Consider the following 16,245-nt stretch of genomic DNA (forward strand, 5'->3'; position numbering starts at 1 on the left):
TTACCTGAATTTTAAATAATATTTAGAGAAATTTAATGGAGTACAAATGTAAAGAAAACAAACGTATTTCACAAAGCATATTTATTTGTATTAGTTATAAAGTACAGCACTATAGTATTAAAGAATAAAGAAAGGGCCCAGCAAAGATAATCTTAATAATTGCGTCGTTAACCAGAATACGGTACTCAGAATTAGTAATAATAAACACCGCTTGCCATTTAAAATAATAAAACGTTTTATAAGAGAAGCAATCAATCTTGTACCGTATAAAGTTTTGTCGGATTTAAAATATTAAAGTATTCTTCTCCATTTCGCTTCTTTTTTTAAAAATAACAATTTGACAATTTTGACAATTTACTAACATGACGTAGTTCCGGTAATTGGTCATCGCAAATCGAAAGATCCAGAATGTGATCAATCATGGTATATTCATAGTTTGGAGTCTAGTTTAAAGCTCTGTCTAAACACTATAAAACTTTATGTGACAAAAAATGGACATATGGACATGATGATGTCATACCACTACCATATTTTGGTGTATCACTACCATATTTGGGAACAACACACTTTCTTGTCAAACTAGTTTGACAGAGCTTTAATAAAATCATCACTTACTTACTTGAAAACTGTGTATGATATGTGATTCTGAAAATGTGAAAAGTCGTCACATTTGTATTAGGCTCTTATAACAGATGTTAACAATGAAATGAAAGCAATAATTATTTAAAAGGCTATATTCTGTCGAGGAAAACAATTTGTTCATACTTTAATAATGAAAAAAAAGTAGTACTGGATTTGTATGCATGCATTAACTATTTTACTTTTTTCTAGAGGCAAAAAGTTACGATATATTGTTTCATGGTATTTTAAGTCGCGTCGGGTAATCGAAGCAGCAGTCGCCGTATCCATTACTGGTCACTACGGCGAAATTAAATCCAATTGTCATTAACACCGTCGTAACCTTAACGTAACGAGTTTTTGTATATTTCAGTCTAAATTAACGTTGCTAAATAAGGTTTAGATGAATTATACTATTCGTAAATCCTATTTTCTAAGTTAATAAAGTTCCATAATTACTATCGAACATCTACCTATACTATTATTTTAGCCAATATTTATAGTTTCATATATTAGTTTAACAAAGATTTCTTTTTGTAACAACCAAGAAAATAATTATAAGCGAACTTTACAAAACGTTTCGAAACCTGACTGGCGTCATATGATAAACAACGCTAGACGATGAAACGCCAGTTGAGAATAAAACCTGTCAGGTTTCGAAACGTTCTGTAAGTTCGCTTATAATTTTTTTATTTATTACAAAAAGAAATCTTTGTTATGCTTATTGTAAAGCCAGATGAAATATTTCCAATATATTAGTTTAGTTGACCATTTCAAAACTTTCCGAGGACGTAAATCGGTTACGTTGAAAACTAGTTACAATTTCAGTGAACGTTTTGTTTTTCGTCTCGGGTACGATGAAGTACGTGAAGAGAACGGTTATTACTAAAACCAGAGTGAAGATTAGAAAGGAATAGCCGCCCATACCTTCCTGCAAGATAGAATATCAAGTAGTCCAATTAGGCCAAGTTATTTCTATTAATTATTTTATTTTTATTTCATATTCATCCAACAGCGAGTAACTTGCCAATTACAGGATTTATAAACTATTTAATAATTTATCGTGCTTATAAACTAGTTTAGGCGAGAGGCTTAGGGAGTGGAGTAGTAAAAAGGTTAGTTACCGCTGGAACTAGGTTAGAATTGAACCATGGACCCTGGGATTGGAAGGCAAGCACGGTAACTACCAAGCTACAGCTCCACTACAATACATTTCCATATATGTATTCTTGCAATTGTGAATTTTCACCATACTATAATTCATTCTTTTAGTATTCACATTTTTTAACTTTTTTTGCTATCAATACTGTTTAATACAGATACAGACCCAGCAAGCACTGTTTCTGTGCCCGTTACCGTTTATAGTTAGTCAGTTATTAGTTTAGTAATTAATTAGGCTTTCTAAAATTGATACATATGTTAAAATATCTTTTAACCAAAATAGTTAAAACTTTAAATTTGAACCATTCACAAGCGACAATCCATATGACTCATTTTGTCGTGATTGGTCCAATTACTTATTTATGAGTTACGCCTAAGTGGGAACCCAAGCCTAATCTTATGCTGTCCCTGGCACTATGTTCCTTTACTATAAACTTACCAACATAAATGGAAACGCAAGTCCAACAGTAAAGTTTGACCACCAGTTAAATTGTCCTGCAAACGCCATTGCAACAGGTCTGGGGCCTTGAGTCCAAAGCTCTGGTATTACCACAAACGTCATCGCACCTGTGGAAACAGAGGATTAAACTTGATAGGGTGCTGAAATATCCTATATGACTTTACCAAAGAAAACGGTTAACCGAAGCAGACTAATAATACGCGCGTGTGGTGTTTAGTGTTGTCACGCGCGTAACAAGATGTATACAAATCTTTCCTTAAAAAAACAAATTCTTAATACATTTTCATAAGAGTTAGAGTATTAGTTAATTTTTAGTCGCGTGGACGCGACTCTTTAGTTCATTATGTCGGTCGGTCGGTCGGTCTGGTATCACTATGCGTTTTAGCACGCGACTTATGGCTGTTGGCCTTGTTCTTTTAAATAATCACTAAATGGTAACATGCTTGTATAGAGAGTATTGCATCAGCTAATGACTACTTCAGTGTTACATACATTGCATGTGTGGACACAATCTCGATAGTCCATTAAGATATTGTATTTTTTGTAGTAATAATGACCCTTACTTGTTGTATTATTCATTGGAAGCAACACCTGATGAAATACATCTAACGAATTTTACACAACAGTCTTATTTTCAAATTCTCTCACCTCCTTTCTTCCATAATTAAGAGTTTAGTATATTTATTTTCAACAGTGACACGGGAACCCACTTACCGGGATGCATAAACTGTTATGTATCGTATTTATAAACTACCGCCCGTATTTCTAAGTAAGTCGTAGTTCAAAAACTTCAAATCTGATTACTTCTTTAATGAATCGAATTTGGTTTAAACTTAGTACCTTTTTGAAGTCGAATTACTAAAGTTCGGTTTAAGAATACGGGCGTAAGTTTCATTTGAGAATATAAAGAGTTACCATTACACTGGATCAGTGGTGAACCATGACAAGCATGTTAATCACCGAGTTACATCTCCACACCAAAGAACTTATAACACAAGAATCTCCTGTTCTTCAATTTGCATTCAAAACACAGTATCGGAAGTACAGGGTTAAAAGGTCAAACTGGGTGACGCCATTTCACAGCATGGAGAAGCGCCCCCTCCAAACTAGGAAGTCAATTAGTCTACCCCCATAGAGTATTAGCAGATCCCCTCTATGGTTTTGACTTTCTAATTTGGTGCGGGCGCCCTACTCCTCAGTCAATTACTCGACCCCCCCCTAGAGTATTAGCAGATCCCCTCTATGATTTTGACTTTCTAATTTGATGCGGGCGCCCTACTCCATGGCTCACAATGGCGCCACCCATAGCTCTATTCTATCCCACAATGCCTTTCGAAATTGTTACGCGCTTCGGACGAACAGGAGATTCTTGTGTTATAAGTTCTTTGTCCACACTACTTTAAACATTACCGCGCGCGCATACATTAAGGGTCTTCCACACCTGTTCCGGCACGGTTCCGGTCCGGCGCCGGCAAATCCAATCGAACGTCAATGTTTCGTTTTTACGCGGCTACGCGCATATCGATTGGCGCATAGCCGCGTGGAGCGTCGTGAAAACGAAACATTGATGTTCGATTCGCCGGACCGGAACCGTGCCGGAACAGGTGTGAAAGGCCCTTTATGATGTATGTGATTAACATAATACTACTGTACGATCGTGATAAGGCCACTCTCGATGTTGTTAAGACCAGGACCTGTGACGACACAAACCATTAGTTCGCCACCTGCACCAAGATAAAATAATGGACTTGTTATGACGTCACTGAATCTTGTCCTGGTCAAAAAAACTTAGTATTACCTGGCCCTGGTGAAAATCCAAGTATAAACATATACACAAATACAATCGAAAAATATGACCAGGCAGAACCCTATAAACGGTAAAAGAAACAATACATCAATTATCATTAAAAAAAGTTTTTAAAAAAATAGAGGGCGCTAAATACTAAACTATTATAACAAGCTGGATCTAGCCATGTGCACACAATGTTATTTATTCGATGTTTTTTCTATTTAAATACAAGTATAACGCATCGTATTCCACATTGTTTGACTAATAGTTTCTGTTAATTTTTTATATAAATATATGTAATTCATTTTGTTTTAAACGTTTATTTCTTTCATTTTAAGTTTAAAAGCAACAATTATACTATTAGATTTTAAAATCATTATAGGCCTACAGTACTTAGCTCTAAAATTCATTAATTCATTATTCCTAATTTAACAAATAAACGTATGTGTGCGTTAAAAAAAGCTCTATCTACACTATCGAACTTTATAATGACAAATAAATGTGATGTGCCCATATATGGACACAATGATGTCATATCACTACCATATTTGGGCATATCACTACCATATTTAAGCACGTCAAACTAGTTTGATAGTGTAGACATAGCTTCCTGAGTAACTCACTGAGGATAGCAATGATATTGATAGGAACACTGTTGCAACAGCCATTACAGAATACGCAACAATCAGGAAGAACCGACGTCCAAGTTTGTCCACGTTTAAGATCTATAAATAGTTATATTATTGACAATATGTTAGATATTGGTAGAGGTGGTACTAAAGCTTGGTTCCCACTATGACGTAACGCAATTACGTTAGCAATTTTAACCAATCAGAAGAGATGTCTTATCCGAATTTTTGCTTGTGATTGGTCAACTCGCTTGCGTTGAGTCCTATTGGACGATGAAAGCTTCAGTAACCGACAACGTAGTCTACGTCGAAAACAACCACCACTTCGTTAGTCTATTCATTAGCCAATCGTAAAGTTAGTATAGTACATTCTTCATGCCTTAGGGTGATAACATTTATTACTATATATGTTCGTGTTAAATAAAGTTGGTAAAGTGTATTTTTGTAATGACTGTATTTCATCTATGGCTATTGCGAAAACTAAAATAGTATTAGTAGAAAAAACAAGATTATACCATATATAAATTTATATCTTACTGTTACAATAGCCATAGTTGTAGGAATGAGTCCGGTTCCTAGGCTAGCTAGTCGTACCGTGTCCTCATTTAAACCCGCTGCCATGAAGACTTCTGTCGTGTAATACATAATCTACAAGAAACGATCATTAACAATGAAAATTGTACGCATTGCAAATGTTAGATTAGGCCTAAACTCTGAAAACAATAAAAGTTCACTTATCAAAATGAAAATGATAGTAACTGTATCTTTTCATAATACTTATTCATATTTAGCTGATAAATAGATAGCAAGTCAAACGTTTTGTTTTATTTACAGACAGACCAATATTAACCAAATGGTCAGTTTCTTTATCACGCTAAAATAATCTTAACTTTAACTACAGTAGTCACTTTAATGATTTAGATTTAGATCTAAAAAAACCTATAATAGGATAAAAATTGTTGATAAATAAAGTCTCAGTTTTACTTCTTGTAATAAATATTGACTTCAGCAAAAACTTTTATAAATGCCAGCCCGGATATGTATTATTGCAACTTACCGCGTTTATTCCACAAAACTGCTGATTCGTGATCAACACAATGGAGATGATAAGGGGCCATTTCCACACTGGGTTCTTTAATTTGATTAAATCTAGCATACTGACTTTGCCGTCAATGCTATCTTCCAACTTTGCACGCTCTCTCAGCATTTCGTTAATTTCACCCTCCACTTCGAAAGTACCTCGAAGTTTTACCAGAGCTACAGTCAGAAAATATTTCTTTTCAAACACATTTTAATTTCTTTTATCTTGTATAGTTATAAATTATTTTGGCAAATTTTTAAAAGTAAGCCTACATATTTATCATGAACAAGTTTTTATTTATATTTCATGTCTTTAGGTACATGTGGCAAAAGATTACCAATAGTAAGTTAATCACTGTCCTATTAGTAGGTGGTAATCCCCCTTGATATTTTGTGAACCACCGGGGTAATCGCCTACTCGTCTCGAATGACGAACTGGGTTCTTTAGTGGACGCTGGACCTACGGTTTATACTCCTTATCCGAGAAGACTTGTTCCACCACCAAAACTAGGAGCGAGTCGGCCTCGAACATTTGCCGATATTGTTGGCTCTTTAGGTGGCACGGTAAACGGCGCCCTTGCCTTAACCGCTCGACCATTTGACTCGAATAGACATGGCAGAATAACAATAATCTTCTCCGCTATTAATATCAATAATACATAACAATTAAGATAACATTATCTAAAATTTGTCATCACTACATTAAATAGATTGCATGATTAATAATACTGACCTTTTCTTGCTATAGCTTTCTGAATGCCATTATCAACCAATAGTTGTGATTCATCTATTCAACAAATTAAATGCATGTATCTTTGTTTAATATATTATTCACTAATTGAGTTGGCTGGTCAGTTAAGGTCAACTCAGAGAGCATCGTACGACGAGGCCTCCCGAAACGTCTTGACTCGTCGGTGCTGTCTGAGTTGAATCCCGACGAGACGAGTCGTCTTGATATAGCGTCAGGCGTAATGTTTAGGTCGTTGGGAGAACATTAAATAGTTTATTTTATCCCGTCGGGCATCGTCGTACACCGTTGTCTGAATTGGCCGTTAGTCCACTGTCAGTAGTCCTGTCAGCACTGCCACGTTATTCACTCGTTTAAGCTTGGTTCCCACTGGCGACGCAACGTAACGCAATCTACGTAAAGTAAGCAAATTCCCTCCTAAAAATTGTGTTTGCCCCCGCCTGCGTGAAATCAAACAGTAGCAGTACTATTGCGTCGTCGGTTCCCACTTGTGATTACGCAATACAACACTTTGCGTCGATACGTCGCTGTGTTGCGTTCTAGTGGTAACCACGCTTAAGAGTAGTATACGTCCACAGCTAATGGTTAGCTGTTTTGCTGGTCGATTGAACCTATCAGTAGGTCGGTTGGTCCGTCAAATTAAGGTATATGTATGCAGTGTTAACTTACCCGTACTTCCTCTAGAACAAGGTCTGTATCGATTCAGTAATAGCCATCGTGGACTCTCCGGGCAAAAGTACAAACATGTCGCTCCAATCCAACTTATAAATAGAGTCAGAAGTAGCGCGAACGGCCATTTAGTATCGGAATAAAATGCATATAATCCTATAGACTAAATAAAATAATGAATATTGATGTTTTAATTTGGAAAACACATTTATTACTTAACTAACCACAAAATAAAAAATGAATTTATTTGTTGACATCATTTTAAAGAGATGGCACATTTTTATTTTAACTTATACCTAAATTGTTTGACGTGTTTTGTAATACCTTTAGTTCATTTTAGGCCTACCTGTCCGCATAAAATTCCAGATGCAACGCCCAGTTGATGGAATGCCGCAATACCGCCTCGATATCTTACTGGTGATATTTCAGACAGGTAAAGAGGAACCGCTACAATCACAATGCCTGACATAAAAAGTAATGTAATAATAATCTTTCATAATCATCATTTAATATCTTTAATATCATTTTTTTTAAAGAATATTTAAAATCATCACTTAATGAGTAAAAATTAATTTAGTATTTATATATATTATTATTATATTTATTTTAAAATTAATAATTTTTTTTTTTTTTTTTTTATGAAGTTTAGTAAGGCCACTGATATTGTTCAGGTTTCTGTATTTCAAAACGTTGGTGGCAGCATAACTGCATAACAAATGTGGTTACTAAGTCAAAATGATATTTTTCAGTGTATTTTGCATAGTAAAAGGCTTGTAGACCTACTGTTTATACGTAAATAATAGTGACAACTTACCTACAGCAATTCCCATAATCCAACGCCCAAGAATAAGGATTTCATAGCTATTAATGTACTTGCTGATGAACATGAACAGCGCCGCAAATGTCGAGATAATGCTGTTGAGGAGTAACGTTCCTCTTCTGAAATATAAAGTATCGTTTAACGTATGGAACAATAAACATTGATGACGTTTGTAATTGTATGTACAACCAAATATTCTAAGCAGATTATTATTGACAAAGATCGTATAATATTATTGGCAATATGCTAAGTTTAATAGGTAAAGATTCATTTACGGGGTATACGGTACGCTAAACAGGCCTAAACAGTGGAACGTTACGAATAAATAGAAAGATTGTGTTGGGCTGCATTTAACTGCATTTAAAAACGTTATAATTAAGACGGATAAAGCAAATGTAAAAAAAAGCCTATTATGGCAGTAACACGTGTGAGAAAAACATTTGTTGAATTTTTCGTACAGTACGTAGGTGCAACGCACGTGAATTAACCAATCACAACAACGACAGGTTCGGATGACCCATCGCGTCGTGATTGGTCAAATTACCTGCGACGCGCTTACATTTCTGTGTTGCATCCAAGTGTGACGAAAATCTTTACCTGCCAAAAAAGTTTGTAGAAGAAATGGCAATAAGTGAACCACACGACCCTCCAATACAATACACTGCAATCGTCGTTGCCCATAGCCAACGTAGATGATTCTCTGACAGGTATTCATTAGTTTTTGAATAATAAGATTCGTTGTAAAATGTCTGAATAAACTGTAAACAAATTAACATTAAGAAGGTGAGAGTATTATACTAACATTTTCAGAAGGTGAATGAATTGCGGGAACGAAAAACATGCGGTTTTATAAGTGAAATATTTTTTTGGGTTCTTTTATTAACTTTATTAAAACTACAAAATAACATATTGAAAGTCTGATTTAATTAATCTTCATATTTCTTGTTTTTGGGGGACAATACATCTTGTATTATTAACAAAAAGGGAAATAAATTCAAAACAACTATCTCTGGTATAGCACAGTTGTGCTGAATTACTTTTGACTCATTGTTACCAGCATTTTTTTCTTCAGCAACTAAAATCAGTTATTTATACAGTAAGCAATTAAATAATACTATTGAATCATAAGACATGAATTGTTCCATTATAGTTAATCTCATCCCCAACATTGTACAGTGTAAGGTTAAGAATATTAAGGAATAATACATTTATTGCAAATTGGTTATTCCTAGTAAGACCCACCTCAAAAACGTACGCGCAGTGCATTTAATTTGACAAATTAATGAAAAGTTATAATAGACACGTCTCCTGTGATTGGTCAAATTACTTCGTGCGTTGTGTCCATCCAAAGAACGCAATCATACAAATTGACGCTTGTGATTGGTCAAATCACTTGCGTGTACAGCTACGTTGTGCCCCACTAAGAACCAATATATATTAGTAGAAAGACTTACTGACGATACGCCAGTCATGACGCTGATATTATAACCATATTGCAGCGATGAACCTAGCCCTGCCGCCAAAGACGATCCAATGAGACATAGAGTTAAACCACCACCATCCCCGGTGCTAAAACCACAGCTGCTACTACTCTCATCACTGTTAACTCGGCCTCTCTGTAACAAGAAAATTGCATGTTTTGCATCATCAACAATTAAATACATAAAATCAATGGCATAGAATTGGTCTACTATACAGGACATTTATACAAATTCAATGAAAACAATTTTTATTCAAATTTATTTAGGAATATATATTGCATTGGTATACAGTATATTGCATGGATCTTACAGAAAACAGTTTATTTTCTGTAGTCGTAAGACCCTTTGAAAAAAAAATCACAAAAAGAAAATCATGAAATAAAGTTTTGTTACCTTTACACTACTTCTGACAATTAACAAAACAAAATGCTTTTTCTTTTTTCTACGACGATTTAACATAAAAAAAACTGTATATTAATTAATTAATTAATAAAATATGATATGCAAATAAAACCAGAAGATTGTAAAGTCCATGCCGGATCGGTTGCCAGTATGGAATTGCGAAAAAAATCTGGCAAAACAAACACAAAGAATGTTAACTTACTCATGATTTTAATTATGATAGATAAGATAAATAATTGCTTGTCTTACCATTATACGACCGTTTCCACGAGATCCGTTTCCGACGAAAGTAAGCCAACTGGACATTGCTGTTGTTTGTATTAGTAGTGTGAACATGGGTTTGGTTTATATATATATATAATATATATTATTTGATCCTGTGATTGTATTTTACTTTGCAAATAACTTTTAATCACCATGGTAAGCTGGTATGTAGATTTTTTGTGCTGGCGTTCCTATGCAGTACTACACTGAATCAGGAAAATCAATACCAAAATCGTATGCAGAGATAATAAAGATTTAAATCTTTATAAACAACATATAAACAAGATAATCAATTTATTATTCTCACTCCTGAGGAAGATCAAAGCATATTGATCGAAACGTCATGAAACTCAACAGATCTTTTCAGAACTGTGTGGTGTACCGCAAACTTTATATCATGCTAATGTATTAGTGTTATCATAATCAATTACCTAATATTTATACTATCACACCAATAGAACTACTATTAAAATCTTAATACCATAATTACCCTTATCGTCTATTCTATTATTCCATACCATCGGGTGGTTCTGTTTTATTACTCAACGCAGCACCAACAAATGTGAACTGATCATATCGGACAATTACATAGCTTGTTACTTTTCGTTATTTCGTTACAATTTAGCGTTGTAGCGGGTTCTATCACAACGTACGATTTGCAATTGTCAATTGTGCTATCATGTATTGTATTTTTGAGCCACATGGTTCAATAAATGCCCTATAATATTGCGATGACGTGTAAATAAAAACAACTTCACTAATACTAAAAGGCTCATGTGATATGAAAAAAACATTACATTTGTAAATAACAAGTCGTAGTTTAACAAAGCATCTGGTCTTGTGTCAAATCCACTTGGTTAAAGCAATTCAATTGACCAATGGACAGTTCGTATAACCCATCGTTTGTGATTGGTCAAATTACTTGTGTTGCGCTTGCGCCCTTGCATTGCGTCATGGTTGGAACCAAGCTTTATACAACAGACGACGTTTCAATTGACTCGCGAGTAACACGCGATAATCAGTTAATTGTAATGAAACAAACTAGTTATAATCAGAAATACACGCGTGTGCGTGTACGTCATAGGTCATCAACCTGACATTTCGATATGGTTACCATGATGTGACGTATTGTTTTTGAAATGTGAATAAATCTCTGCAAAGGTTTTATGTTTTGTTTCAGGTACACAGAAGTAAAAGAATATAACAACCATCGCTAAAAAGGCTGAAAAGAGCAGAAAAGAATATCCCCCTAGACCGGTCTGAAAAATAAAAGGAAAATTGTGAAAATTAGAAACAGACCAGTTTACAGAGAGAGAGGGCGTTGGAAATAGTTTTGGAAAACTTGTTACAGACTTGTTTGGAAATTTTTACTGCAACAAAAACCATTAAAAAAGAGAATGCTATCTTCTTACCAACATATATGGAAATGCAATTCCTATGATGCAGTTAGACCACCAGTTAAATTGAAGAGCAATAGTAATAGCCGCGGCACGTGGGCCTTGTGTCCAAATCTCCGGGACAATCACCATTGTCATGGCTCCTGAAAGTTAAACCAAGTCACTAATTTAATTATATCACTTGATTCTGCATCTTATCTGTCAGTAGATAGTGTCTAACCGACTATCGCAAGTCAGTAAATACGTTAAATAATCAATAGTAAATAATGATAAAGAATCATGAAAAACAAATGTTATACCGCATACTAGACTAGAATATTTACCTGGTCCTGGTGAAAAACCACAAAGGAACATGTATACAGCAACAATAGACAAAACTGACCAAACTTCACCCTGTGATTGTTGAAGAAATAAATAGAGGCAAAACACAATTTGATTTAAAGGTTGAACAATTTTTTTATTCATCAAATGTGTTTTACTTGTTACTACATAAAATGCAAATATATTCAGCGTGAATAGTAAATTGAATTCTAGGTACCACAAATGAAAGAGGTACATCTGCAGTGTAGTGATACATTTTTATCAGGCTTTAAAGCAGGTATAATTGTGACTTTTTTTTTATAGTAAAGTTAACATTTACTATATTGTGTTTGAATCAACAAATGAACGTGGTAGTGTATTATTTAATAATTAGTTTTAAAAAAATCTTACATTTGCTGATAGAGTCCCGGTTAGAAAGGCTGTTGCTACCGCCATAAGGGAATATGCAAATATCAAGAAAAATCGTCTGCCAAGTTTGTCAACAAGTAATATCTGACAGAGGAAAATGTTTATATGTATTATGGACAAAAGAACAAAAAAAAGGTGAATTGAATTACTGTAATGGTAGTAGTCTATGAAGCTATTTAGCATAATATAAAAAGAAATAATGTTGGCATGTCGGCGTGTCGTTAACTATATTTGAGCTAGAATCGAAAAATAAAACCGACTTCCTGGGCACTACATAAAAAATACAAAATAACATTGGCTGATTAGCACAAAAATAGACTATATACTAGAGTACACATATTGGAATGTAGACTTGCCCCAAGTCTGTAGTTATTTCGAGGCTTTTCGATGTTTGTCTGAAATACAAGCTCAGGTAGTATACGAAACATATGTGCCAATACTCCGTCTGGAACCCAGACTAATTGGAATGTGTTGTAAACAATGCCTAAATATTTGTATGTTTACAAATTGTGAAGGAAATGTTTATAAAATAGTATTAATATTGTTAAGAAAACCTTACCGTTATGGTATCCGTTACTATGGTCACAAGGCCAGTACCACACGTTGCAAGCTTGATAACATCTTCACTTAAATTTGCCTCTGAAAATAGTTCGGTTGTGTAATACAACACCTACAATTAGAGAGTGAAGTCTAACGTTACCACCTAGTTCGTAGAGGGCAGTTTATAGTTAAATACACAGTATACAATACTTACGGCATTTATTCCTCCAAGTTGTTGACTTGAATGGAGAAGAATTGAAATGATCAGCGGCCATTTCCACATCGGATCTTTTAACCTAAGTATATCCAGTATACCGACTGAAGAACTGTTAGAGGTCGCTTCTTGTCGACGTTCGAACAGCATCTCTTGGATTTCATCATCAACGTCATCTGTACCTCGAAGACGCTTCAAAGCTATCAAGAGGCGGTTATTTATTATTTTTTTAAATATATTATATATATAATAATAATATAGAATAAAATTATTTTAAAAGAAAAGATAATGGAACAGAGCACTTAGATTTGGGTAAGGATGTAATTGAAGAAGGATGTAGACTTGTTTCTATTTACGTAGCGCCACCAGTTGGCGTTTTGGTTTGTTTTTTATTCTTGATCAATTGCAGTTATGACACTCCACGTGCGCGTTGCGCTAACGTCGTTACGGGAATTAAGCTTTACTTACAGTTCACTGCTTTGTTATATCTTATGACATCATATTCAAGTAGATTTTTGGATTCTGTTAATAAAAACAATTATTGAATGCATAATAAGCTGGACATACCAATTAGGGGCGGGGGAGGGGGTGATGGGTGGGGTGGGTGTTATACCCTGAGTTTACGGTGTCATGTCTAGCGACGATAAACTCTTTATGTCATGCCTGCAGGCAGAAAATGTCACCATAGAGGTATTACGTCTACATGTTTTTGTAGCTAGAGTTTCTTTATCCTCTAAAGTGAATGTACAATTCACGGCACAGTAAAATACAATTTCAGAGGAAATTACCTTTATTTTTTTCAGTAGGCCCACTTGAATTAGATGTGATGAGATACCATCTAGGACTTTCCGGACAAAAGAGTAGCACAGTACATCCGATCAAACTCAGGACACCGTTCAATGCAAGCAACACAGGCCACAACTCTTGTGTGTAAAGAGGATACAATCCTAAAATCTACAAAATGTGTTATTATATGTATGTTATCAACATTATTTTTATTTATTAAAAAGCTCTCATTCAAACTCCATCAGAGGCGGACCAGGATAATACTAAACGGAAGAGCAACAACATTCATAAGCTGTCTACTTCAGAATTTAGTAGGCCTAGCTGCTGTCAAATCAACCGTGACATTTTGTATTAATATGGTATGTAGGCTATGTATTTTATATAAACATTTACCTGCGCTGAAAATATACCAAGTGACGCTCCCAATTGGTGGATAGAGCCGAACGCTCCACGATAACGAACAGGTGAGATTTCAGCCAAGTAAACTGGCGTCGCTACCGACGAAACCCCTGTGTAGTAATAAGTTTAAACATTATTAAATGTATACAATGTAGCAGCTTGTACGAATATAGATACGATATATAATAAGGTACTACTAAAAAAGACATAAACGTCCAATGCCCTTCGGGAACATATTCCTCGACAACAATATAATTACCTCAGAGGATCGCAAATGTTATAATAAACCTTTAAGCAGGCAATATCTATAATATAATTGATATATTACCTGACGAGATACCAATAACAAATCGACCTACGAAAACGAATTGGTAAATATTTACACGCTGACTAATTCCCATAAAAATGGATGCAATAATGGATACAACACACGTCACAAGTATCGCACTTCGTCTACAGAAAAGAAACAGAACTGCAATGTGTGACGTAATACGATATACGTAATACTGATACGAGTATACAATGTGTGACGTAATACACTGTTGGTATACAATGCGTGACGTAATACGATATCAGTATACAATTTGTGACGTAATATTATTATACAATGTGTGACGTAGTATGATATACGTAATACTGATACGAGTATACAATGTGTGACGTAATACGCTGTTGGTATACGATGTGTGACGTAATACGCTGTTGGTATACGATGTGTGACGTAATACGCTGTTAGTACAGTATGCAGTGTGTGAGGTTATACGATATTATATATAGTTGTTATATAATACCTTGGTAAAGCGTTTCAAAGCTGTTAAAAAATGTGTGTACGCTTTACATTTGTACCTATATCATTCTGCGCATGCTCGTATATTTAGGTAGGTTCGTGCGCAGAATCAATTTTCAACTCAACAGTTTGTAATCGTTTGGCGCGCTGTGAAAACGGAAAATGTTAAAGATGTGATGGAAAGAAAATGAACAACAACACAGTAACCTATTCATGATAAATAGCTACTCCGCCTATAGGATGAACCTCAAATTACCTTCCCATAGCATTAGAAATGGGAGTTGCTAAAAGTGCTCCAACGGATCCTCCTACGCTGATTATGGTAATAGTAATGGCCCAAAGCAACAGGATTTGACTCTCCAAAATATATTCTCCATATTGGTCAAAATGAGACTGGTTGTAAAATTTCTGTATAAACTGTCGGCGAAAATATACACATGATCAAACTGATATCATATTTGTAATGAAACAATAAACTGTAAATAGGAGAAGAGGGAATAAAGGCCAATTGACACGGACGAGCGGTAAGGGTAATGAAAAAAATTAAGATTCTATGTTATTCCTTATGACCATTTACACACAACGCGGAGCAAATGGGCGGTTTCCGCTGAGGATAGATACGATTTTACGTTACGCTCGTCTGTGCAAATTTGCCTTTACAGAGAAAGTTGAAACTAAATACACAAAATTCAGAAAACAAAAATGCATAAGAAATTACAGTTTAAAAATAAATGTATCAAAATGGAACCATTGATTTAAATAACTCTTTGTGACTGAAATTTTTACGCTTTTTTTTTACTTAAAAAAATAGGGTAATGGGGTTATCAAGCGAAATTGTACTGGGAGGTTAAGTACTTAAGTTTGGTGAGGAGGGGAACCCGCTCAGGGCGGATATTCCTTATATTAAAACCTAAAATAAGAATATTTCAAACATACAGCAGAAGGTCCGGTCATCGCACTTAAGTTGTAGCCCAGGACTACAGATGTACCGATGGCTGCCGCAAACGAAGACACCAGCAAACAAGCAGTAATCCGTCCCTGAAATGTATAAAAGCTTTGCTTGACCATTATGATAGGCCGGCTACATAAAGTCGTCATGCACTCTTGTAAATGTAAATTGTTTGAATACTGTAGCTTTATCATAACGTTAAAAAACCAACATGACTTAAATAATAAACTTAAATCAGTATACAACCTAAGTAAACCTAAATAAGCAAAGAAATAAATCTATAAAATTCTGACTGTAAAATAAAGCTGTTCGCATTCCTGGGT

General features: G+C 34.8%; 2 protein-coding genes across 2 annotated transcripts; both read right to left on the reverse strand.

The window, feature by feature from the left end:
* Window positions 1–1,309: 1,309 nt before the first annotated feature.
* On the reverse strand, window positions 1,310–10,163 carry LOC144835344 (solute carrier family 2, facilitated glucose transporter member 5-like). Its single transcript, XM_078690430.1, has 14 exons — window positions 10,107–10,163; window positions 9,766–9,798; window positions 9,429–9,590; window positions 8,572–8,732; window positions 7,969–8,093; window positions 7,501–7,616; window positions 7,155–7,317; window positions 6,471–6,524; window positions 5,715–5,914; window positions 5,195–5,305; window positions 4,652–4,753; window positions 4,038–4,107; window positions 2,219–2,346; window positions 1,310–1,549 (listed from the first exon to the last, which is right to left on the reverse strand). Exons 1-14 carry the CDS (start codon window positions 10,161–10,163, stop codon window positions 1,379–1,381), a joined length of 1,653 nt encoding a protein of 550 aa, XP_078546556.1. The 3' UTR covers window positions 1,310–1,378.
* Window positions 10,164–10,351: 188 nt separating this feature from the next.
* LOC144835345 (solute carrier family 2, facilitated glucose transporter member 1-like) lies at window positions 10,352–15,237 on the reverse strand. The gene is made up of 11 exons (XM_078690431.1): window positions 15,230–15,237; window positions 14,515–14,639; window positions 14,181–14,296; window positions 13,790–13,955; window positions 13,470–13,523; window positions 13,002–13,201; window positions 12,807–12,917; window positions 12,230–12,331; window positions 11,842–11,920; window positions 11,534–11,661; window positions 10,352–11,380 (listed from the first exon to the last, which is right to left on the reverse strand). Exons 1-11 carry the CDS (start codon window positions 15,235–15,237, stop codon window positions 11,210–11,212), a joined length of 1,260 nt encoding a protein of 419 aa, XP_078546557.1. The 3' UTR covers window positions 10,352–11,209.
* Between the last annotated feature and the right edge of the window lie 1,008 nt (window positions 15,238–16,245).

This window comes from Antedon bifida, chromosome 2 (genome assembly GCF_963402885.1).
Source record: "Antedon bifida chromosome 2, ecAntBifi1.1, whole genome shotgun sequence".
Lineage (NCBI taxonomy): Eukaryota > Metazoa > Echinodermata > Crinoidea > Comatulida > Antedonidae > Antedon > Antedon bifida.

Coding starts and splice junctions, on each gene's coding strand:
- LOC144835344 (XM_078690430.1), bottom strand. CDS start 10,163: ATGTCCAGTTGGCTTACTTTCGTCGGAAACGGATCTCGTGGAAACGGT. Junction 8,094..8,571: donor TCTACAAACTTTTTTGGCAG/GTAAAGATTTTC, acceptor TTTATATTTCAG/AAGAGGAACGTTACTCCTCA. Junction 4,108..4,651: donor CAATATCATTGCTATCCTCA/GTGAGTTACTCA, acceptor TACCGTTTATAG/GGTTCTGCCTGGTCATATTT.
- LOC144835345 (XM_078690431.1), bottom strand. Junction 13,524..13,789: donor GCCTACTGAAAAAAATAAAG/GTAATTTCCTCT, acceptor TTTTATTAACAG/AATCCAAAAATCTACTTGAA. Junction 11,921..12,229: donor CCGGGACTCTATCAGCAAAT/GTAAGATTTTTT, acceptor TTATTTCTTCAA/CAATCACAGGGTGAAGTTTG.